The sequence below is a fragment of the Typopeltis vanoorti genome, chromosome 5, assembly GCF_054136105.1.
Source record: "Typopeltis vanoorti isolate ZY-2024b chromosome 5, IOZ_Tvanoo_1.0, whole genome shotgun sequence".
Taxonomy (NCBI): Eukaryota; Metazoa; Arthropoda; class Arachnida; order Uropygi; family Thelyphonidae; genus Typopeltis; species Typopeltis vanoorti.
This window is the reverse complement of record NC_143553.1, coordinates 37,201,454-37,225,535: the sequence shown is the minus strand read 5'-3', so window position 1 is coordinate 37,225,535 and position 24,082 is coordinate 37,201,454. Positions and strand designations below refer to the sequence as shown.

Genomic DNA, 24,082 nt, shown 5'->3' with positions numbered 1-24,082 from the left:
TTTATCCAAGTCTTCCATCTCTAATTTTTTCGTAACTATGTCTACTTAAATACCTATTCTTAGTCAAACAAAACCCTCATATGACAGTCAGAAGGAAAATGAATCTTATATTTATCTGTACAATATGTGGGAAATCTAGGCAGCAAAGAGTGAAATGATCAGGACATTTCAGAATATATTATTACTGGTTATTTCTGATGTGTCTGGGTGCAAAGCATGTGCATAAAACTGTTTGATTCAAAGGCAGTATATGAATATTCATATGAAAATCCAATCCATAAAAGACAAATTCATCACACTAGTAATGTGGATGGCAGGCTAAAGATTATCAGATAATTCAAAAATTCTGATCCAAAGTCTAAATATGTACTTTTTCCTGTCATTCTAGGCCTCTAACATGCAAGATATAATAGCATACTAGGCTATAAAAAAGTCCAGTGAGTTGTCCTGCTAGTTTAATGTTGAAAGTCATTATACTACCACTAAATTACTTTCATAAACATCTATGCCAGTGTGGAATTCGAGTCCACAAGGTATAGTAGGTTGGAGATCACACTATGCAAAGTGGTAGACTATACAACTGGGTGGAAGTTGAATTTCAGAGTTATATTTTAGAAAGGATTTCCACTATTTCATTTCATGAACGTCATCAAGCAGTTTAAGAGATGATAGGACTGATGAGATAAAACTGTCAGACCATGCCCAAAATATTGATCTGTTATTATCAGCCTCATTAGTAAATCTTAAGGAAGAAAAGCAAGCTGAGATAAATTCAGAATGATTTCACTGAAGTGATAATCTCACCATCATCTCTTCTCCAAGACTCTTCACGATCCCTGTCATCTCGTAAGTCACGCCTTCTCCAATCTTCAGAAGGAGTTCCTCGTTCTCTCAATGAGGGTTCTTCCATTCTGCGAGGGGTCTCATCATCTTTTCTTCTCCATTCCTGTTCATCATCACGTCTGTTATCTCGATCTTGATCTCTTGGTCTCCAGCTTTCTTTTTTTGCTAATTCACGTTCACGCCAACCAGCTAAAAAATAAGTATTGCAAAAATACATTATATGAAATGAAGTAAAACTCAAGATCTGAAATTTATTATTTTACAGAGTACTGTATTTATATATTTTGCATTTCTATCAGATGGAAAATAATTAAAATATATTTAATGAAATAAAGAAAGAGTTATAGTTAAAATTTCTTTAGTTTCATCCTTTTATTTTCCTTATTATTTTTTTTTAATTTATGTATAATACTGACATTTTCAGCAATGCTAATTACTTACTCTCTAGTTAATCTTTTGAAAATCATAATATTAAATGTTAATAATTAAAGGCATTAATAATTAACAATGCTAATAACAATACCAGTATGGTCAGTTTAGCTAGGCACATTGCTTTAATTTGAAATCCTCTGAAACAATAATTAAGAGAAAATTCTACAATTCTCATTAGTTAATAATCACCAATTTCATACATCCACATATATCATCACGTGTCCATTTTGGTTGGGTGTGCTGTCGTGGGTTAAGCAACCCATGCTACAAAATTCCCATCAGTTTGACTGTATGATTGCATTTTTTAGCAGGGTGTCAAAGTTTTAAGAGTGTATAAATACCTTTGAGTACTTTATGAATTAATTGGAACCAAACGTGCACAGAGTGGGGGACAATATGTTTGTTTTAAGATGCTGTATATTAGAAAATAATAATGAAGGAGAATGGTATATTTGAATTACTCAAAGGTGTAAAATTTGGAAGAGGAGGATGAGGCTTACCTCCTTTGACTACAATACGATATCCTATTGTAAATAGGATACAGTAAATAAGTGCAAAAAAGTTATATAAAAAATTATACATTAAAAACTTGTCTATATTGTCTAAAACTTGCCTACCATGTCAGTTCACACACACAAAACAGACGTAACTCAGAAAGAAAAAACAGCAACTCATGAAAATGACAAAGTTCAACTGGATTGGTTGACACAATAACCAATCACAGCATCTAGGTGCTATTGTCTCCAAGCTCACTTTGCCTTAGCTTGTGAGTTGTTTAATACTACTAGAACACTAAGAATTTGACCCACTGTGTCATCTGAAAATCTTCTCAAAGGTGCATGTATTTTGAATGCACACACCTGGGCTATTACCGCAAATGTGATGCAATGTTTACAGATCAAAAAGCCTCATCATGAAGCATTAGTATATTGTTTACTTTTAAGAATCATGCTAAGTCTGGAAACAATTAGGAATGTCTTTAATGGGAATAAATGCAAACATATAATATTGGTGATATTGCTATAAGGTCGATGAGCACCGGACACCTAGTACACCCTGAATATTTGCCACCCACCCACACTGCTTGGAAAGAAGTCAATGGACACCCACATGAGGAAGGCAAGGATGCTACGAAGGATAGCATGTAAAAACTCCCATTTGTCTGCTAGCATGTAAATGCAGAGTTCTGGGCATCCACAGGAACACAAATCTCCACAAAAACATTCTGAACCAAGGCTCACAACATGGTTTCCATGGTAAGACTACAAGCTTCACATTACCTAAACAAACATCAGCATCTTCAGTGGTGCAAAGAGAAAGAGAATGCACAGTGGGACATGCAAGTTTGAAAAGCTGTGATATGGAGTGAGAATCATGCTACACCCTCTACCGAGCATATGGACAGATGTGGTGGATGCCTAGTGCATAATCCCAACTATGAAATCTGGAGGTCACAGTGTGATGTGACGGTATGGTCCTGTTTTTCCTGGTTTGACCTCAGATCTCTGTTTGTGGTGCCACAAACATTGAACTCTGAGAGTTATCTGAACAATGCAATACTTCCAACTTTGTGGCATTTCTATGGAACTGACTTCTGTCTCTTTCAGCAAGAGAATGCACCGTGTCATATAGCTGTTGCTGTGTTTTTATGGAAGTGAATGTCACCAAACTTGACTGGCCTCCATAGTGCCCTGATCTCAACCCTACTGAACATGTGTGGGATAAACTGGGGTGTCAGGTGAGGTTAAAGGGATGTCTACTCCACAACAGTCCAGGACCTCATTACATGCCTACAGGAAAAATGGTCCAAAATTCCCAGTGAACACCATCATATGTTTGTGGAAAGTATGACCAGTAGGATCGCTGCTGTGAAAGGAGGTCCTACATCTCATTGAGGTGAGTGCAGGGGCTGTTTGCTCCTCACATTTTGGTGTCTATTGACTGTTCTCTAAGCAGTGTGTGTGTGTGTGTGTGTGTGTGTGTGTGTGTGTTTCACTCACACTCTCTCTCTCTCTCTCTCTTGGGAAGATAACACAGCTATAAAAATTATTTAAATAAAAAGCTGGTTTGGTATGTGTAAAGATCAGGAGTCAATGGAGGAATGAATCAAGACATCATGATGATTTATGGTAAGGAGTAACCATAAAGTAAAACCAGTAAGGATGCTGACAATATCGCTTTTATAAAATCCTGATAACACATGTGAACTGTATACATATGCTGAGGGTTAAATTCATTCACTGACAGTTGAATGAATTTAATCCTCAGCATAATCAGATATAACCCCATTTATAATGTTTAATCTACTAAAGAATGTACATTACATGTGCATATATCTGCAACAATTAATAGCAAAAGCCTAGCATCTGTGAACAATTTTCTCCCAGAATAATCCAATATTTTAAGGTTTCCAATAATCCTAGATTTTTCGTTCCATTCTTTTTTTTTTTTTTTTTTTTTAAATATGTTTTGCTAACTTTTTCTCTCCCTCTGACATTCTGTTATATCATATTAAATTAGTTCGGCTCACTCAGATTCTTAAATATTAACAATGCCAAGATTTTGCATAATATATTTATTTTTAATAAAATTTTTCCATTGACATTGTCTGATGACTAATTTTTCTCAAAATTCTCAAATCTGTGGTCTTGTCTCTGATAAAACATTTCCAACTAAACCATGGGTCAGCAAACGTTTTAGACCATTAATCCCTGCATGAAATCCTTGATCCCTCGTCGACTCCCATTGTGTAAAATAAATGAATAAATGTTATCAATAATAAATTTCTGAATTTAAAAATGATAATTCCTTCACCCTTTTACTTCATTACTGCTTCTCAATAAGAAATCTTTAAAGAAATTTAAAGAAAATACTTAAAGAAATTTATAAAAGAACATTCAAAATTTAATTACATTTTATTGATTTATTTGGAATGGTTAATGAGAAGGATGTGTTTCATGAATATTAGCTATTGCATCAATATTTGGCTGGATATTGATGAGTTTTAGCCTCAAGTCACCATGCTCTTCCAGATTCATTCAGTTCCTCTCCTTCGTTAAAAGTGAATTTGCATGGCTAAAACCTACTTGAACCATGTATGAAGTTGGGAATGCAAATAAAAAGAGTTCAACTACTGCACTCACTGAGGCTCCAATAATCACTGAGGCCAAATCGTTGGTTTTTAAACAACAATTTGGCTTCGAGATCCACACACGTATCAACCAGCAACCAAAGTCAAACTCAACGTCTGCATTTCCAAATCAAATAGTGTAACAATCCAGTCAGGTACGTGCATTTTCTCCAAGTCCTCGAAGCATACTTCATTTAAAGGAAGAAGTCTTCCTTTAATTTTTCTAGATGATTTATGTATATCTCTAGGTCACAGTGTGAAATTTTCCCCTCTTCGCCATCTTCCAGTTTCCATAAGTTTGAAAAATAGCTGTGATCTTTACATGCCAATGAAGATTTAAATAGGCCTATTTTAGCTTGTAAGCCTATGATGCCTTCAGTCCTCCTTCATAATCTCCACCGGCAGATTCTTTTAAAAATGTCTTCAAATTTGGCCGTTTTATGATCTTTTCCTTCAGTGCCTTAAAAAAAAATCTTTGTTTTTCTTATCAGAGTAAACCCTTTCAAGATGATCTTTCATCTTTGCAGGCTTCATGGCATCATTACTGAAAGTCTTTTCACATAATAGGCACTGTTTCATTGGTAAATGATCATATAAATCCAAATTTTAAATACTCTTGTGAATACTGTCAGCACTTCTTACTTATCAGCAGCAGCCATTATGGACACTATAACTTTAAAAAAAATTACACAGTAAATTCAAAGTTATCAGATTACTGAACACTACTGTGATAGCTATGGGCAATAAATGCACACTAGCCCTGATTGTCTCTGTTCTAGATGTCTTCATTGGAGAGAGCGGCCACTTCTCCCCCGTTGGCTGAGCCGATCAGCCAGTCGATATTGCATGTTTACTAGGTGTTACTAAAAATCATTTTAAGTGTTTTTTTGATCCCTTTTAATCCCTAGACATTTATCGATAGGATAGCCACATTGACACCCCCCAACCAGTCGATGCCAACCACTTTTCTGATCCCTGAACTAAACTCTCAGACCATATTTTCAGGGCACAGGTGATTGATGTTCTGCATGATAAGGTGATTGGTGTAGAATAAGGTTTATCAAATGAAAGGGAGAAATGCAATGTGCTGTCATCTGCAAAACTATATATATCTACTCTATATATATAAAAAGGTAAGCTGAAATTTTAAACGTTTTTTATATCACGTTTTCTGTCTTACCAGCTTGGAACTTTGAGGAGAGGATAGCCCCCCCCCCCAATATATGTGTGTGTGTGTGTGGGGGGGGGTAGAGAAGATCAAGTAAAGTAGGTGTTTGATTTATAAAAGGAGGAGGGTTGGTGAGAGAACAGGACCTTGTAGAACCCCAGCATTAGTTGAATGGTGATAGGATAAAGAACCATCCACCATCACAGTGTGCATCCAGAGAGAAAGCTGGCAATCGAACTGCAGAAGTCCTGGGACAGACCAAATGATGGGAGTTTGTTTAGAAAGCCTTTCTGCCAGACCCAGTCAAAAGCTTTGGAGACATCAAGTGCAACCACTTGAGATTTACAAAACGTGTCCATAGCATTTGTCCAGAGATGGGTGATATATGTGAGTAGCTATTCTGTTGATTAGCAGCAACGGAATCCATATTGGTGGTCGTTTATTAGCTGAGTGCTTTTGAGGTAGTGCAGGAGTTGGGAATTGATGGTTCTCTCCATTACTTTAGATAGAATGGTAGTTTCCTCGCAATGATCTGTCACCATTCTTGGGAATGGATTAAGCATAGGCCAATTTCCAGGCTGTGAGACAGATACCAGTAGAGTAAGAAAATATATACGACATAGGATAGGAGTTAATTCTGCACACAAACCTTCAGGCCAATTGGAGGAATGCCATCAGTGCCAGGATACTTTTGTGTCTAATTTTGACAATATTTTACTGATCTCTTTCTGGACCAAAAAAAAAAAAAAGGAGGCATTGTATGTTGGGATCTGGAATGGTTAGGTGGCATTTACCATGGTCAGTTATGCATGCATTGGAGACGAACTATGATTTTATAACCTGTGTGTAGTTGATATAAGGGATTGTTAAACAGTATGTCTAAAAAGTATGAGCTGATCTAGCAGCTGCAGCCGCGATGTCATTTCCCTTAATTCTGATGTGGCTGTGAATTTAACACAATGGAAAATACCTACCAAACACTTTTGGTAAGTGTTTTCTTTGATATGCACAAGTGCGAGCTGAATGGTGCTATATGGTATAGATAAGCAAAGAAATCAGAATGGGTTGCTCTACGTGAGGTGAAGATGTGACTTCTGTAGTTGACAAAGTGAGAGGTTGGGTTGCAGGAAGGGGTGCAAGCCTGCCATGGAGGAATGCTGTTTTGTTTGGTGCAGATAACATTGACAACACTCATCAACACTCAAGCCAACAGCCTGCATATCCTCATTAATGCACGTACCAAAATTACAGATGGCAGTTTGATTTGTGTGATATATATAGGATGTTCCCCATATAGAGAAAAAGAGACTAGTCCATGTAGTATGATCTGATCTGCAAGGGATTTTCTTTTTAGAGCATAATTAAGAGACAAATGTTTTCGTCTAAATGATAGAGGAGATTCACTTGATTCAACATAAAGGCCCTGGACAGATGATGTGTGAAAAGCACAAGTATAGCTAATTGGATATCCTGGTGGATCAGATCCAACCACCAGAGCATCCTCCCCCTTGCAAAACTCTAAACCTGGGACCCATTGATCAAGCTTTGAACATATAAGTGCACAATAAATACAGAGCAAGGAACATCGATCAGCACCCCATTCTATAGAGGATATTCAGTATTTTTTTTTTTTTTTTTTTTTTCTCCCACTTATCCCGAAGATGACAAATGTGTGTAAAGAAATTTAGCTTGCTATCAATTACCAATTACTCAAAGATGAGTCCCCAAAACATGGCCTCTGGAACTACAGGGATAATACTTTGTCTCATTTTTAAATCAGGATCAGGATGAGAAGTATGTTTCCAGCAGAAGCGTATATACAGACGGGTTTTATTTTTCTGGCAGATAACCTGAAAAATACAATCGACTGCTTGTTGCTTTTACAGATGTTGGAGGCTTAGGAGTATCAAAAGTAAAGATGCTGTTTCTGTTTGGAACCATGAGCCCATCCTACAGATCAGTATGTGCCGCATACCTGTCACCCCCTGATTTTTCAACTATGAACATATCTCCTATCAGGAACATTACAGAGATCCCATTCTAAGATTACGCCTCTACAGGAATGGAATGTTTTATGAGGTGTAACTCTTATTCTGCTCATTGATGTTACTTAGAGTAGTTTTGCAGAATGTTATTGACATGTTTCTACAAGGCCATCACCAGAATGTGATTTCTGGTGATGGCCTTGTAGAAACTGTAGCATGGAGGATTTTTCTAATCCTCCATGCTACAGGTGAAAAGCCAATAGAGAAAATGTCACCATTAATTATTCAGAAGGGTTAGAAAAACTATTACATTTATACTGGTTTTCGTGTCTTTTATATCTTACTTCTATTATTGAAAGGTATATCAGTGGTATCAATACTTGGGTGGGGGCTTTGGTAACACCCCTAAAACAACCAAGGATGAAAGAGTCATGGTCAAGTGCTTTTTTGTTCAGAGCTTCCCATGCACTATGGAGTGTTACATGAACTCACTATCTGATGAACAATAACTGTGTTCAAGAGTGGAACAGTCTTACCCCAGATGATTTCAAGCACCACAATCCTTAGACCCTGTCCCCACAATATGGGGAAGGAGCTTAATTGAAACACCCCTTGATCCTTGCAGGAATCCCCACTAGCTAACTGATCCTGGCCAGGTCATCCAGGACCACCCATCTTGCTGAAGCAGAGGCCAAAGTAGTTCAAGACTACCAGGATCTCCCTTTACAGATGCCCACAGGTCTCTCTGGATGGCAATCAAAGTGACAAGGTGTTGGATTCCACTGATGGTAATCTGTAAGGTCAGATAGTAAAAAAAAAAAAAGACCCAGGAGAATTAGAGTGAAGAAAAGAAAAAGAGGAAGAATGAAAAGAGCCAGTACCATTCACTTGAAGGTCCCCTCCACCATGAAGAGATGACCCACTTCCAGGATGGTGGGCGAGTTAAGAGGATTGTCAGAAATGATCTGTTTGAAGTAACTGCTTCAGCAAAAACTCTGTCTTCCAGTTCATCTTCAATCATCAACATCAAATTTCTGACATATACTCTCAAGAGGTATACAGGATATGATAGTACAACATGAAAAACTTACATCACCACTAACTTCCTATCTACACTTTTCCTCCAAATCAATATGTAACCTGTCAAGACTTCAATATTATCTGATCTTATATTTCTGTCTTCTAAGGTACTTTTTACTGTATCAATCCTCCTATCTTGGTCTTCCTCTGAGTTTTTTCCTGCCAACCTGGCAGAGTAACTTGTTTTTCTAATCTTTCCTCTCCCATTCTGTTTAAGTGACTGTACCACCTAACATTACCTCTACTAACACATTCCTGGATGACAGTGTCACGTTCTTTCCTAATATCCTCATTTTTAATATGATATTGCCATTGATGCCATCTGTTCACACCCTAATCTTTCTCAAGACTCTCATATCTGTGGTCTCTAGTCTTAGGTCAACTGTTTTATTTCTAACTCAGCTCTCAGATCCATAAGTTAAAATTGGCTTGAACACTGTCTTGTATACAGCTAATTTATTGTTCTAACTAATTTCTTTCTTATTCCATATAAATTTATTCAATTGACTTCCTACTATACTACCTTTGTTGATTCTGTTGTCTACTTCTATATTTAATTTACCATCTTCACTAAAAATCGTGCATAAGTAGGTAAAATGTTTTACTTGTTCTATAGGTTCTCCATTCACAATGCAGTTGATATTTTCAATGTTTCTGCCTATTTTCATTGCCTTCGTCTTGTTATTGCTGACCTTCATACCAAATCTATTACAACAGTTATTCAATTCAGTCAGGGAATCTTGCAGAGTTGTACCAGATTTATTTAGAAATATAACATCTGCATAAAGTAAAGAGCTGAGATTAGTATCCCCAATTAAAATTATTAAATACCAATTAAAGTAGTGGTGAATGAAATCACCAAGAAGAATGACTTCACTGTGGAAATTTTGAATGAATGAAAGCAAGACTTGAATATAGGAAGTCTAAGAGGTCAGAATGATTTTTGGAATTGGAAGAATAGTAGAGGCAGCAGATGAATGAAACAAAAATGTGGCAAAGGAATTTTAAGGCACAAGAGGTCAAAAGGTGAGATTCTAATCTTCACAATTTCTTAATTACAGTTGATTCTTGCTATAGCAAAACAGAAAGTCTGTTGTAATGATTACAACAGACTTTATTGCTTAACCAGAAATTCATGATCACTGAGAAAATCCCCACAATGCAATTCTAAAGGAAATAAACTATAATAAACTATTTGTATAGTTTGTATGAGTTTGTAATGGTTATCTTTGTATAGCATGTATATAAAACAGCACAGCATTAATACTTATACAATGCCAATTGATAAAAATCAAGTTATATATTAGCATTGGATGAAATTTAATCAAATTAAAAAAAATTATAACAATGAACATGGCAGAAAGCTACCATTCTTTGATATTAAAAAATGTTAAATTTTGAACTTACAAAGACGGCCTGATTCAGGACGCTTTTCTTGTTCATCTCTATAAATAATTAAAGAATCATTTTAATACAAAAGTTCTAATTAAAGGACACATGCACATATATATGAAATAACTTTCAAAAGAAATAAACAAAATGCTGCAGGTTTGAATTCCAGTGGGTCACTGATGTTTGTAAATGTCTTTAGGAGGAAGATGATTTTCACTCCCCATACAGATACTAGTTTACTTATTGGAGGTCTGAGGCAACTGTAAACAAAGCATTACATTTAGTCAGTGGAGTAAAGTTTCCTAGATTGTTTAGCCTCTCAAAGTGCTAATGCACTATAAGTTTGCATACTGTCAGAGGACTTAAAGCTAGCCACTCTTTCTTTTATCAGCAGTTAAAAAATCTCTTCAATTCAAAAGTGAACTGAGAATGAAGTGAATTAAACAAGATCAGGTATACGACAATAAACTTGGAAGGTCTGATTTGGTTGGTTTAGGTTTTATGGCTCAAGGACTACTATGGTCAAAGCAGTATACATGGGAAAAACCCTCATAAATAAACAAAAGCATAAATGTGTATAAATAACAACAATACATAAAAAGGTGTAAAGAAATGCATACAGAAACAAGTGTAAAAAAATTTGTATGAAAGGTGCAAATTTAAGGGTTTACAAAAACAAGGGCAAAAAAAAGTTCATAAAACACAAATAAAAACAACCAGGTATTCGACACTTATGTAAAAAAAAAAACTGTATAAATAAAAATAATGTAAACATTCTAAACATCAAAATCAAGTAAAGTCAACAGCAGAAAGTTATTTGATGTTCTGTAAAAATTTAAAAACAAACAAGCTACTATGTAAATCCAATAAACTTTGCCTGAGTGTGTAAGGCGGAGGGAGATTACAAATATGGCTAAAATAGTGTCTGAGCTCATTGACAAAATGTGAGCAGTCAAAATATGATCGATTTAGTTCAGAACGACAGAAATCATACAGAGCTATATCGTCAACATTCAATGGGAAGAGGTGTGCAAGATGACTATGTATGACCTATGTGGAGCTGAGCAAGAAGAACTTCCTCATTATGGTCCCTGCATAGACTAGAATGATCCATGATTTGATTTCAGATTTTGACAGATCTTATTAATGACTACTTTATTCCACGATGACTATCACAAGAATAAATTCGTCTTGTGACCTGCCTGTGATGGGTGTAGGGTATATGCACATGGTACAAGCTTGAGAAACAATCTGATCTGGCTGCAAATCTCCATCCTTTTTTCCTTTAATCCATATGTGGATTGGAATCCAACAAGCATACATCCAAGTGTAACTTTCCTAAGTGAAAACAAAACAAAACATGAATATGAAACAGTACTTGATGTTTTAGCTTTACACTTCTTAATGTAGGAAATGCTATAAATTTGTATATATTACGCTCCTTTGATAGCAATGTAATCTTAAGTCGTTTAATGTAAACTCAGCATTGAAACTGTTACATTCTGGTGGGATCTGAGATCTGCTCTCTTTCTGTCTGGGAAGATCCCACTAGAGCTTCTGACACAGGCACAAAATCAGAGTATTTGATTCTAAGAGCTCGAAAGGGCTACTGTTAGACAACAGGAGCAAAAAATTTGCTTAGTGTGTGCAGAAAGAAAAGCTACATAGTGGTATCTATGAATAAGACAGGGAAAGTGCACTGTATGGTGTCTGTATTGTGTTGTCTATTCTTACCTCTCGAGGTTCAGAAAGTTTTTACTTGCAAATCAAAGAGTTGTATGGCAGTTTGATGGGTGTTATACTAATTCTCTCATGTGGGCAAAAAATAGTTAGCCACATGGGATGGTCTGACAGGGATTTTATTTTCATAACACATAATTGAGACAGCTGTTGACATCGAACTGACAAAGTTGGTTCATTTGCCTTGACACTAGAGATTGGCGAATGCGAAATACTTCAAGTTACTTACTATTCTTATGGCTCAATAATGACTATGATCTAGCCACAATATGGTACTCTCTCTCTCTCTCTGACAGAAACACGAACCTTTGCCAGAGACAGTGTAGAAGTATAATTTCTTGGTACTTTTCATTTAATGTATAACCTAGTGAAAAACTTTCAACATTTAGCTTTAATCCAGAGTATTTTAATAATAAGGTATATATCTTTTCAATACAACTTTTTAAACATTTTCATTTTTGAAAGTGACTATCACATTGAAAAGAAACCAAAACAAGAATCAAACCTAAGAGTCTCAATGGCAAATTCTAAAGAAAACCTTGACTGATTCAGCTATGGAGGTATGTGATGAAGTTGTCTGCAAGGATAGAAATATAAGAACACCATGGTGGACATAAGATCTTAAAGTAGTCCTTGATAAAAACAAAGCATATCAAAAATTCCTAGCAAATTAGTCAGCAAATGCTCTTAAAGAATACAGAGAAAATGTGAGAGTGCTAAGTTATATGTAAAATTAGTTGCAAAAGTCATGGTAAGACCTTCCTGATATTTATTTTCTATGAACATAGAAAGTAAATATCAGGAAGGTGAGAAAATGTTCTGGTCATTATTGAGAAAAACTCAGAAATAGAGGAAAGAGTACTGTAAATGGAATCAGATGACAAAGATGACAAGAAAACTGAAGATATTGCAGATGTCTGGAGGAATTATTTTAAAAGACTATTAATTGAAATAAGCAGTGCTAGAACATTCGTAAAAAATTAGTAGAAAATTTTCAAGAGGAAGCAAACACAAGTAAGTATCAATACTTGAGGTAAAAAAAAAGCCACCACAAAAAGAGTCATATTTAAGCATTTCATGCTTAAATGCAGAGGCACAAGCGTTTCTCAGTGGCCACACCGCATAATTCAGAAGGTCAAATTCCAGATGATTGGAGCCCATCTATAAAAAAAGGGAATAAAGGCGAATGCGAGAATCACAGAGGAATTTCTCTACTATGTGTTCAATGTAAGAGTAATGCAAGTATACTTGAAAAGAGGTTAAGAAAAATTGTGGAAGAGAAACCTGGAGAAGAGCAAGCTGGGTTCAGGCTAAATAGAGGCTGTCAAGATCAGATTTTCACTTTAATACAAATAGTTGATAAATGATGAGAATATAACAAGGATCCGTACTTAAGTATTGAAGATCTGGAAAAGGCATGCGACAAGGTGCTCAGAGAAAAGTTTTTCAAAACACTGCAATTATAAGGAAAATGGAACACTATAACACCATACAGAGCAATACATAGTCTAAGTTGTCAGACAGCAGTTAGAATTGAAGGAAATCCAGGAAAATTTGATGTAAAATCAGGTGTGAGACAAGGATGCACATTATCTGCACTCTTATTCATCATATATAATATGCACTAGTGTCCAAAACCTAAGGACAAATACTATTTCTGAAGATTACAATCACAAATTCAAACAAATCAGCTTGTGGCAATTTGCATAACTGACAATTAAGTAGAAAGTGGGTACACATTCAAATTTTAGAATCATGTACAAAAGGGTCGCGTGTTAGCATTCAACAGGATAAAAGGCAAACAGCTGAACTAAGGCAAACTGTGTTTAAAGGAAGCTCTTTTCATGAATAAAGTTGCAAACTTGGATGTCTCAAAGACATTATCTAGATCATAGGTGGACAACAACCGGCCTGCAACGTTATTTTATGTGGCCCGCGACAGGATAAAAACTATATTAAATTATATGTATCATCAATTTAGCCATTAGTTTTGACCGCAGATTTTCTGATTGATATACTAGTTATATTCATTATTTCTGATGACGGAAACAATTTATATTCTCAACACGGAATCAAAATTGCTTTAAAAAAGATTACTCAATTTATAAAATCTACTGCTTCTCTGTGCGAGTTGTGGTAGTGGGAGTGGTAGATTTCTATGCGCTCCAGAGTAATGAATCATTGAAAGCACTTGCTCTGCTCTGGTTACAGTGACCAGTTTCAGAGACTCAATTTCAAGTATTTTATATTGTTCTCCCAGTAGTAAAATGATTTAACAAATATGATAATTCAATACATATAACTACTGCCTTGAAAAAATGCAGAGTTTATCTTTATTTAAGATCTGTCAAAAAGTGTGCAGCCCATGACGCTACCACTCATCATATATTGGTCCTCGTATAGAATGAAGTTGGCCATGCCTGATCTAGATGATTTCACACAGGGAAGAATTATTGGAAAACTTAAATAAGGCTGCAGAATTACTGATATCGCCAGAGAGTTTGGATTCTCAGAAAGCATTGTATCCAGGCTCTGGACAGCATTTTAAGCCAATGGAATGTGCTCCAGATGTTTGGTAAGAGTTTGGTTTGCTTCTGTAACCAAAAATCTGAAGACAGATTTTTGGTTACAGAAGCAAAACGTTATTGATGCACCACAGCAGGTCAGCTTGCAGTTGGTTCCATTCAAGCATAGAGAAGTAGATATCTCGACAAAGTTTGGCAAGATGCCTGTGACAAGTAGGACTATATACCTGAAGGCTTGTAGTCAGCATCCCTTTAGTCACAGCTCATCACAGATCACAATTTTAGTGGTGTTTTATCCATAAAACTCAGACAAGACACCAATGGGCTAATGTATGCTTCACAAATGAGTCATTTCAGTCTTTCCTCTGATTCTATATCGCACTGCTTGGGAAGCAGTGCTACTTTCATGGCAGATCATTGTGAGCAAGTTCTTGAAAGGGATAGATATGATGGTGGTGTGGTTATAGTGTTGGGTGGCATTATGTTTAATGGATGCAGCAGTGAGCTACAAGTGCTGCAAAAAACAACCGTGACTTATGAACGACACTGCAATAAAGTTCTTCAACATCATGTTCGATTGTTCCATGGTGCTACAGACAAAGAATTCATTTTTATTGATGACAATATCACACCACATCATACATTAGTGGAGATACTTCTGGAGACCGAGGATATTAATCAAATCGAGTAGTCAGCACGTTCACTATATCTCAACCCCAAAGAACACATTTGCGATGCAATAGGTAGAAGCATTGCAACTTGAAATTCCTCTCCAGAAAACAAACAGGGCCTTGCTCAGATGGACCCATTTGCCTCAATAACTCCTGAATCACTTGGTGATAAGCATGGTACGACATTGTGAGAGCTGCATTGCAGTTTGGGGTGGACATATTCCATACTGAAATGTCTCTCCACATAGTTTTCTGCAAGCACTGAAAGTGGATCATTGGATCGTTGTACTAGTTGTGGACCATTTCCTGGTTCTGGGAAGGTTTGAAGCTGGAAACTAATCCCCAGAAGGTGTTCTGTTATATACTTTGTGGAGATGATCCATTACGGATGGCTTTAGATGTTTTATCATCCCATAATGGATATCAGCAGGCTCTAACCACTGGTATTGAAGAGCAGAAATTCACTTTTAAGTACCTTAACAAATGGCTCATGATTCAAATGAGCCATTTGTCAAAATGCCATATGTTTAAATGTCAAAATTTTAAGATACGAAGTGTTGTTGATATTTTCACAAAGTTTTCTCTTAGCACCTGCAATTGCTTTGGGGCTACTACGCTTCTATTATGTTCAAGATAAATGAAACATGTGTTCTATATCTACCCTTCATTTTCTAAAGTAAGGTGGATACGAGATTGTTTTTGAGACTTTTTGTTTATGGCATCTAATGTAAAGTGCTTTGGCTACAGTAAATTTAAAGGGTATAAGATTGGATATGGTATTGTGTCTCCAAAACATACTCCTCTGTCTTTTTTTTTTGTTCTCCCTGCTTGGTATTCATGATTCCACCATGGTGTAAGAATGAATGTTGCTTCCATAGTGGAACTGAAACTAAGTTTGATTCTTGTTGTGATGAGAAGAAGCTTTTACACAGTCTTGCAATAAATACTGTTACAACTTCTGCACAGCCCCACGCTGCCCACAGAATTGTGCGAGCCCGGTTCTGTTAGTGCACGGTACACAGCCAACATTCACGTTTATCAGCAGAGAGAGAGGAAGTTTTCTAGTTGTACAGGTTAACATGCAATAGGGAGATTATGAGAACTGTTTAGATGTAACAGTACTTTGCAAGGTTAGAATGCAGCCACCTGTTATTTTCAACACACTAAAACATTCGGGATCAGTAGGGTGTGTGTATATTGGTCTATTAACCATTGTAATGATACAGAAGACGTATGTGACTGCCAAAGAATAGGTCAACCATGCTGTGTTACGACACAATGGCTTCTGAGGGCTAGGAAGGAATGCCTCCACCATAATCTGTGAGACTACAGAAAGGGATATTGTGAGAGATGAACATTTCGTAGAGAATGACATCACATATATTAACTGATAAAACAACTTATGTGGCAGAGGGTGATAAAACCAAAAGCACATCTCTGGTGATATGCAAACCACACACACATAGATATAACTATAGAATCGCATGAATATCGAAGTTAATAGCTTTTTTATTATGTAAATATTTCGTCTTATGTATCATAAGATGTCATCAGTACAATTATTTACTGATATTAGAATTACAATATTAGTAATAAAATAAATATAATATTACAATTGTATTCTTCACAAAGAGACAAGAGGATTTTTTTACTCAAAAGTTTACATTGCACATAGTGGAATTATTCAAACTTGCATCACATCAGGTGATTTCACATGGAAAGATAAAATATATAAACAAGAGGGAAGGACCAGCAATGGGCTCACCTTACCACACTTAGCCAACTTTTTTTATCTTGAACACCTAGAAGAGAGATGCTCTTGATCAAAAACCAACAATTTGGCTATGGTACACTGATGACATCTTTGCAGTTTGAAGTTACACAGAACCAAAACTCTACTCATTTCTACCAAAAAAAAAAATGAACACACTGTATCCTGGTATCAAATTCACACTAGAAAAATGATCTTCATGTACATATCCAGTGTAAACAAGATGGATCCATTTCCACTTCTGCTACCGAAAACCAACTTTTTTCAGGTCATCATATCCACAATATATCAACTCACCATTCATGTCAAAAATATGGCATCGTAAAATTTTTACTATCGAAAACACACAAGATTTGTTCTTCTGAAGAATCTCTAAAAGAAGAACTGAAAATTATTAAAGAAACAGCCTTAGTAAATGGATATAATCCAATAATAACTCAAAAAGTAATTAACCACTCTCCTATACCATAGTTTAAAAGTATCTCTGAACATGAGGCAAAAATTGTTCAACAAAATTCACAACTTGCTACCTTCTACAAAAGACAAACTCTCACCAATGATGCTACTTTGCATATATGAAGTACCATGTTCATGTAATGTGTTTTACAATGGACAAACAAGAAGATCTATAAATAAATGTATCTCATGTTCAGAGATACATTTATTTATAGATCTTGTGAGGTTTGATAAGATGGAACACCACATCCATCTTATCAAACCTCACAAATCTGACCTTGCACCACACGGAATCAAAAATGCTAACCACAGGATTCAATTGCAAAATTCTAAGCTGCTAAATAGCTCCATATACATACATACATAAATTTTTATATAAAGAAAGCAGTGAAGTCTTACTTCATAGACCTAATCATAATGACTGTCTCACTATTCCAAATGCTTGGGAAATTGTTATCCTGAATTGTATTATATAAATTTTAATAGTTTTAATTATAGCCCATTAGGTTTAATCCATGAACACGTGACTGTATATGCAGAGGGATTCCAATTTAAGCATGTGCACTACTGTTATTTAAATTCAATTCCTATTGTTCGATAATTGTACTGGTGATGTCTTATGATACATGACAAAATATTTACATAATAAAAAAGTTATTAACTGTGGCATGCTTGTGATTCTATATGTATGGATACTCCACAGGTAATGTTCACTATATAACAAAAAAACACAAAGTTTTCCCTTCACAGATCAAAAGATTTTCACCATTGAAGAGCTGTTTAACTGCCAAATCGATGGGGTTATATGTTCCCGGATGGTCACACAGAACGTACCATAGCACACAGAATCCAGAGAGGTCATCATCCCACATAAGTGATGCAATTGGCGTGGGGGGTATCGAGGATATGCAAGTTGCATTTCTGTGAGAAAGAGGTCAACACTTCTGCCAAAGTATATCACGATACAATGCTGAACCCTGTGATACATCTCCTGAACAACACCTTGTGTCACGGTAAGCAGTGAAACTTTCAACAGGACTCAGCCCCTGCACATGAAGTAAGGATCACACAAGAGTGGTTGGAGGGAAATGTGCCTGACAACATATTAATATCTGATTGGCTATCTGCCCCTGCACATGAAGCAAGGATCACACAAGAGTGGTTGGAGGCAAATGTGCCTGACAACATATTACTATCTGATTGGCTATCTGGAAGTCCCGATCTAAATCCATTTGACATCAAATTGTGGTCAGATCTTGAGAGAGAGTAGCCTACAAGAAACGACACCCTCGATATGTAGCTTCACAGACTGGCCATGTGTGAATGAAAAGGGGGAACATTTCAAACACTGAGTGCTGCTATATGAATGTTATACATGTGATTTGTATGTGCTGAAAACTGTAAATGATTTACTGATAGATTAAAGGTTTATGCGCTATTCAAGTTATAACACTATTTATGGCCAGACTAGGTATATGGGTTTTTTTTTTCTCCTCCCAACTGAAAGTGAGCTAGCTGATCTCACATGGAGGTAGCACAGTTTTTTCCCCCCCTCCTGGAATACTGCATAGAGATAAATTGGCCTTGAGAACACATGCAATTTGCAGACAAAAAAGAGTAGCTGTGGCAGCAGACATTAGATGGCATTGTGGAGTTGTAGACTGCCCTCTGCCGATGAGTCCTTGGAGGTGTTGCATAATTCTTCTTCTTCCTTTTTTCCCTCTTTTACCTTGTGGTGTTGAGGGTTTACTATTCATTTAACTGCAGCTGTACACAAGGATAAGGTGGTTAGCCCTATGCCTCCCAGTGTATCCTATGTCTGTAGAAGCACTGAGTTCTCACAGCCGGTTTGCCTGCTTGCAGGATGAAAAACCCTAGATAAACTGGGGATTGAAATCCTGCAGATCACACACAAGACTAGCTAACTTGGCTATGTCTGAAAAAAAAAAAAAGATCCTAAGCTCCTCACGTCAGTGACGGGAATCAAACCCAGGACACTGCTTTCCCAGGCATATAGCTGTGAAGATCATGGCCACTTGGCTAATCGTGGAGATGTTTTGGAAATAGATATGGTATTTGGAATTGCAGTTGTGAATGCCTGGACAATGCAATTTATGACAGACTGTTTCATTGATAGGTGTTTGGCTAACTGTCTCAGGAATAAATTCTGTATGTTGTGAAACACTATTCCATGTTAGCCTCATAAGTTTTCTGCCTAGGAAGAAATGAAAGAAATCCATGAAAGAGAACATGGGTCCAGAGAGATACTAAAAATCACGAGTGATAGCTTTCACATATACTCTTTTCAACAACCAACCACGGGAATATAGGAACTACAGGACTGAGTAGAAAACTATAAAGGACCAGAAGTATAGTTTGGTATAATGAATAGCTTACTATTGTGAATTTTCTTATAAACGGAAATATAACTATGAGATTTTGTTTAAGACTTTTGGGCAGTTTATTATAGTGAATGATTTTGTTATAGTTATTTGATAGAGTAAGAGGTAACTGTAATAATTTTATTGCAAAAGACAAGTGAGTATGCAAATTAAAGAAGGTATTGCTCCCATTATTCAGAAAGAAGAGAGAGAGAGCGTATTCTCAAGCATATGCTCAATGATTCAGCATCTCCAAATGGCTTGCACCACCACAGAGTATTGCATCCATTAAAATCATACATAAGTATGAGAGAGACAGTTGCAATATTAAATGATTATCAAAGTCATAGAAATCACTGTTAAGTACAGCTAACCCTTGTATAACACAGATGTTAGGTTCCATAGAAATGACGTGTCATATAAATCGCATCATAGGAGACTCAGATCACATAGAAAAGGTAGGGTTATGTTCCGAAATCTTTTTTTTTTTTTTAAATTATATAAGCAACGACATATCCAACAAAAAAATATTTTTATTTAATTCAGGTAATTCAGGTAAATAGAACAAGTTGGATAGAAAAGAAAACAAAGATCACAGTCACACAAGAATTATTGTATAAAAAGACAATAATAGAAAAAATCAGAAAATAACTGAGATGGTTTGGCCATACTGTATGCATGGATGCAGACAGACTTCCTAACATCCTAATCAATACTTTTCCAACTGAAAAAAGAAGACCCAGAAGACCAAGAATTACCTGGTTGAAATTAATAAAGAACATTTCAAGATGCAGAACATATAAGGAACTTTTTAGAACAGCAAGGAATAGAGAAGACTGGAAGATCCTGCTCAAGAGAAGACTCAACCTGTCTTAGAAGAGAAGAAGAAGAATTCATGTAAGTTAAGGAAACATATAAACTATGAAACAAATACTGTACATAATATAATATTATAAAAATTACAAATTGTACATACACTTCATTAAACATAATGCATAAATGTTTTACGCAAAATAAAATAAGTGCATATTTCGTCATCACTGTCTTTAGACTAACATTTCATAGATCTTCCTTATTTACGAGTGGCGGAACATCGTCATCACTTGAAATCTCTTGGACATCATTTGTATAATTCTCATTGCATACTTCTTTAGTTATCAAGAAGTCAATAATAAGATCTTGCTTATTATTGACTAAGGGATCATTATCCATAAAATAACTTCCTAACTTTCTTGCCAAGTCCAATCCTCCTGCTAATTTCTTTAAACTGAATTCTTTAACAGATTCATCACAATCAGAATCTTCAGCAGAACTTTCCCTCCCATTTGGTTCAAAGTCATCTATTAATTGTACCAGTTCCTCTTCATTTAAATCTGTTTCCCCGTCAATTAATTCACTAATTTCGTTTTCAACCATATCACAAAAGCCCATTAAGTGGCCATTACTACAAAAATAATTTTTTTACATAAAAAAAGCATTACATATTCTATGTAACTCACCAGAAAATAAAGTGCTCAGCTTCAAATTAACACACACACTTATGATTATTAATGTGCTTTCCTGGCAGAAAACGAAGACAATTTTCAACAAAAAACACTTTATATGGTAAACAATTATGTACAAGCGTGTGAAAGGTTATTTTGGCCCCTAATATAAATTCGCTAATTATAACTATGTACATGAGCAATACGAACAGACGCAAATTTAACAAAGATAAAATTTGATTTTTAAGTTGCACTGTAAAAAATATATGAAAAGATAAAGGGTTACTACAATTTGTAGACCGCGTTATATCGAAACTGCGTTGCATTAGTACTGTGTTATACGAGGGGTTACCTGTATATGGAATATTTCGGATAGTCTACCTAGAAGAAGACCAAGAAATAGATGGATTAAAGCAAGTTAGAAGTGTCTTAAATATAGGTTCTGAATACTGGAATTCTGATGGATAACAGACAAACTTGGGGAAAAAATGGTGATGAGCTGTTAGTAATAATATATGCTTTTCATTTTGTAATATATTCTATACATCTCTTTAGGGTACCAGGAATCCAATGATGATGAAAATAATAGGGGAAAAAAAAAAGATTCACGTCAGCAATGTTTCTAGCATACAATGTGCACCTAAACATGTAATTTCTAATATAATCTCAAACGGCAGTCTCCAAAATTACCTTCCACTTTAACTATTCAAGCTGTGTTTTACAAAATTATCATTTCATGACAAAGGCAATATAATGAGAAGTTGTCAGATCAAACATTCTGGTGTTAGAGAATGTCAATACTAGAATACAAATGAGCTCCATCTGTTTTCTGTTTTTATATTAAAGACATCATATCTTGAAATATATCATTTAGCATACTGTGTTCAATAGATGGAGCAGCTCGCCTTTTTTTTTTTTGCTGCCTTAACTCAAACTTCTGGCTTTTCAAATCTAAAGTGAGCTTACTGCAGAGGAAGGGGGGTCCTTACTACTCTCAATTATGTAGCAGTCCTTTTATGCAAAAAAAAAAAAAAAAGTAATAAAACTGATGATTTAGTATGAACAGCCAAATGAAGTTAATAACTGTGGTATAATAATAACTTCTTGGTTATTATTACATCATAAAAGGCAAAGCTATTACTTCCTTATTAGGTATGCAACATAATCAAAAATATACCTAAAATTTAAATTTCATGTATATTTTTAATTACATTGAATATGAGGATGGTCTGATTCTTTTAGATAACAGCGTCATCTTGGTTCTTGTACGAGGGTGGTCTCAAAGGTTCTCAGCCTAACAATGAAAAAACGAATTTATAATTTCAAAATTATTTTTATTTTTCACCATAATCTCCCTTAAGACTAATACATTTCTTCTAGCGATGCTCCAGCTACATTATCCTGTCCCTGTAGTGGTTCTCAGTAAGATCTGCAAAATACCCCTCTACAGCTGCAATCACCTCTTGATTAGAAGAAAAATGCTGACCTGCGAAAAAGAGTTTTACTTTTGGGAAGAGATAGAAGTCAGAGGGAGCCAAATCTGGGGAATAGGGTGGATGTTCCAAAAATTCATAGTACAGATCCCTTAATTTTCCCATTGCCAAAACACCTTTGTGGGCAGGTACATAGTCCTGATAAAGGATGATTTTTTTCTTCTGCAAACAGGGTCTTTCCTCACGAAGTTTTTCGTCGAGTCTGGTTCAAGGATTGGAATAATATTCCCCAGTTATCGTTTTACCCTTTCCAAGATAATTAATAAACAAAATGCCTTTAGTATCCCAAAACACTGATGCCATGACCTTTCCTGCTGATGGAACCGACATTGTCTTCTTTGGTGCTGAACAACCGACTTCTGTCCACTGTTTTCACTGCTGTTTGGATTCTGGTGTGTAATGGTGAATCCAAGTCTCATCCATAGTAATAAATCGATGCACAAAATCAGTTTTATTCTTGTTAAAATGCTCCAAGCACAGTTCAAGGATTTTCATGTAAGTGCATTTTTAATCTACTGTGAGCAAGTGCAGCACCAATCTTGCACAAAACTTTTTCATATGCAATCCTTCATGCAAAATTTATCCTACACGTTTGTTTGAAATGCCTATAGTCTCAGCAATTTCACACATTTTGACTAACCAGTCATCCAATACTATATCGTGCACTTGTTCAATGATTTCTGGTGTTGTTACACTTTTTGGGTGTCCTTCACGTGTATCGTCTTCAAGGCTGGTACGGCTACATTTAAACTCTGCAGCCCATTTATTAATTGTTGAAAACGAAGGAGAAGAGTGTCCATAAATGTTTATGAACTTCGAATGAATTTCTTTTGCCGTTAAACCTTCTTATACAGAGAATTTTATAACAGCATGATACTCAATTTTATCCATTTCAAGGGATACATAGAAAATGTTTGCTTCAGACAGCTGTATAAAACAAACTACTTGATAGAATAACTTGCAATTTCGCATGGATGCTTATGACAGATGCACCAACTTAGAAGAGAAAAAAAATCTTGTCAATAGTGTTGCCATCTATGGTCGAGGCTGGGTACTTTTCAGACCACCCTCGTATATTATGAAAAAAATGGCAGATTTCAAACTTGCATCATTAAATACAGGGGATATAGTTCTGCAATCTCCATTTTGCAACCTGTATTGAAAGGAGATAAAACTGAGGTTTATTCAACAATTCTCCATTTCTACCATATATTAATATTATTTTTGATCTATCGTCTGTTTAAGATAAAGCTGAGGATATTATGAAATACAAATATTTTCTAACCAATATCCAATAAAGTGCAACATGAATGAAATACAGTAACACAGGTAATCTATATTAAACTAGAGGAGCTGCCAGAATTGTCAAATTCTAGAAGAGGACCTCACCTTTTCCTCCAGTCATCCTCAATGCTGCAAAATAATAAAAACATTTAATGATTGTTCACTGCTGTAATCTCTTTTTAAATTAAAAAAAAAAAATTAAAACATCAAAAAAAAAATAAAAGCATGGTGCATGAAGAATGTCATT

General features: G+C 35.7%; 1 protein-coding gene across 2 annotated transcripts in view; it reads right to left on the bottom strand.

The window, feature by feature from the left end:
• The window catches only part of eIF3a (eukaryotic translation initiation factor 3 subunit a), a 378,310-nt gene that overhangs the window by 23,517 nt on the left and 330,711 nt on the right, over nucleotides 1-24,082 (bottom strand). Inside the window, exons 18-20 of one of the 2 annotated variants that reach the window (XM_090393079.1) lie at nucleotides 23,941-23,964; nucleotides 10,046-10,083; nucleotides 805-1,032 (exon numbers count right to left, since the gene is read on the bottom strand). In XM_090393079.1, the coding sequence (XP_090249205.1) occupies nucleotides 805-1,032; nucleotides 10,046-10,083; nucleotides 23,941-23,964 (290 nt within the window). The remainder of the gene's footprint in view (nucleotides 1-804; nucleotides 1,033-10,045; nucleotides 10,084-23,940; nucleotides 23,965-24,082) is intronic. The other variant, XM_090393080.1, reaches the window with a different exon arrangement.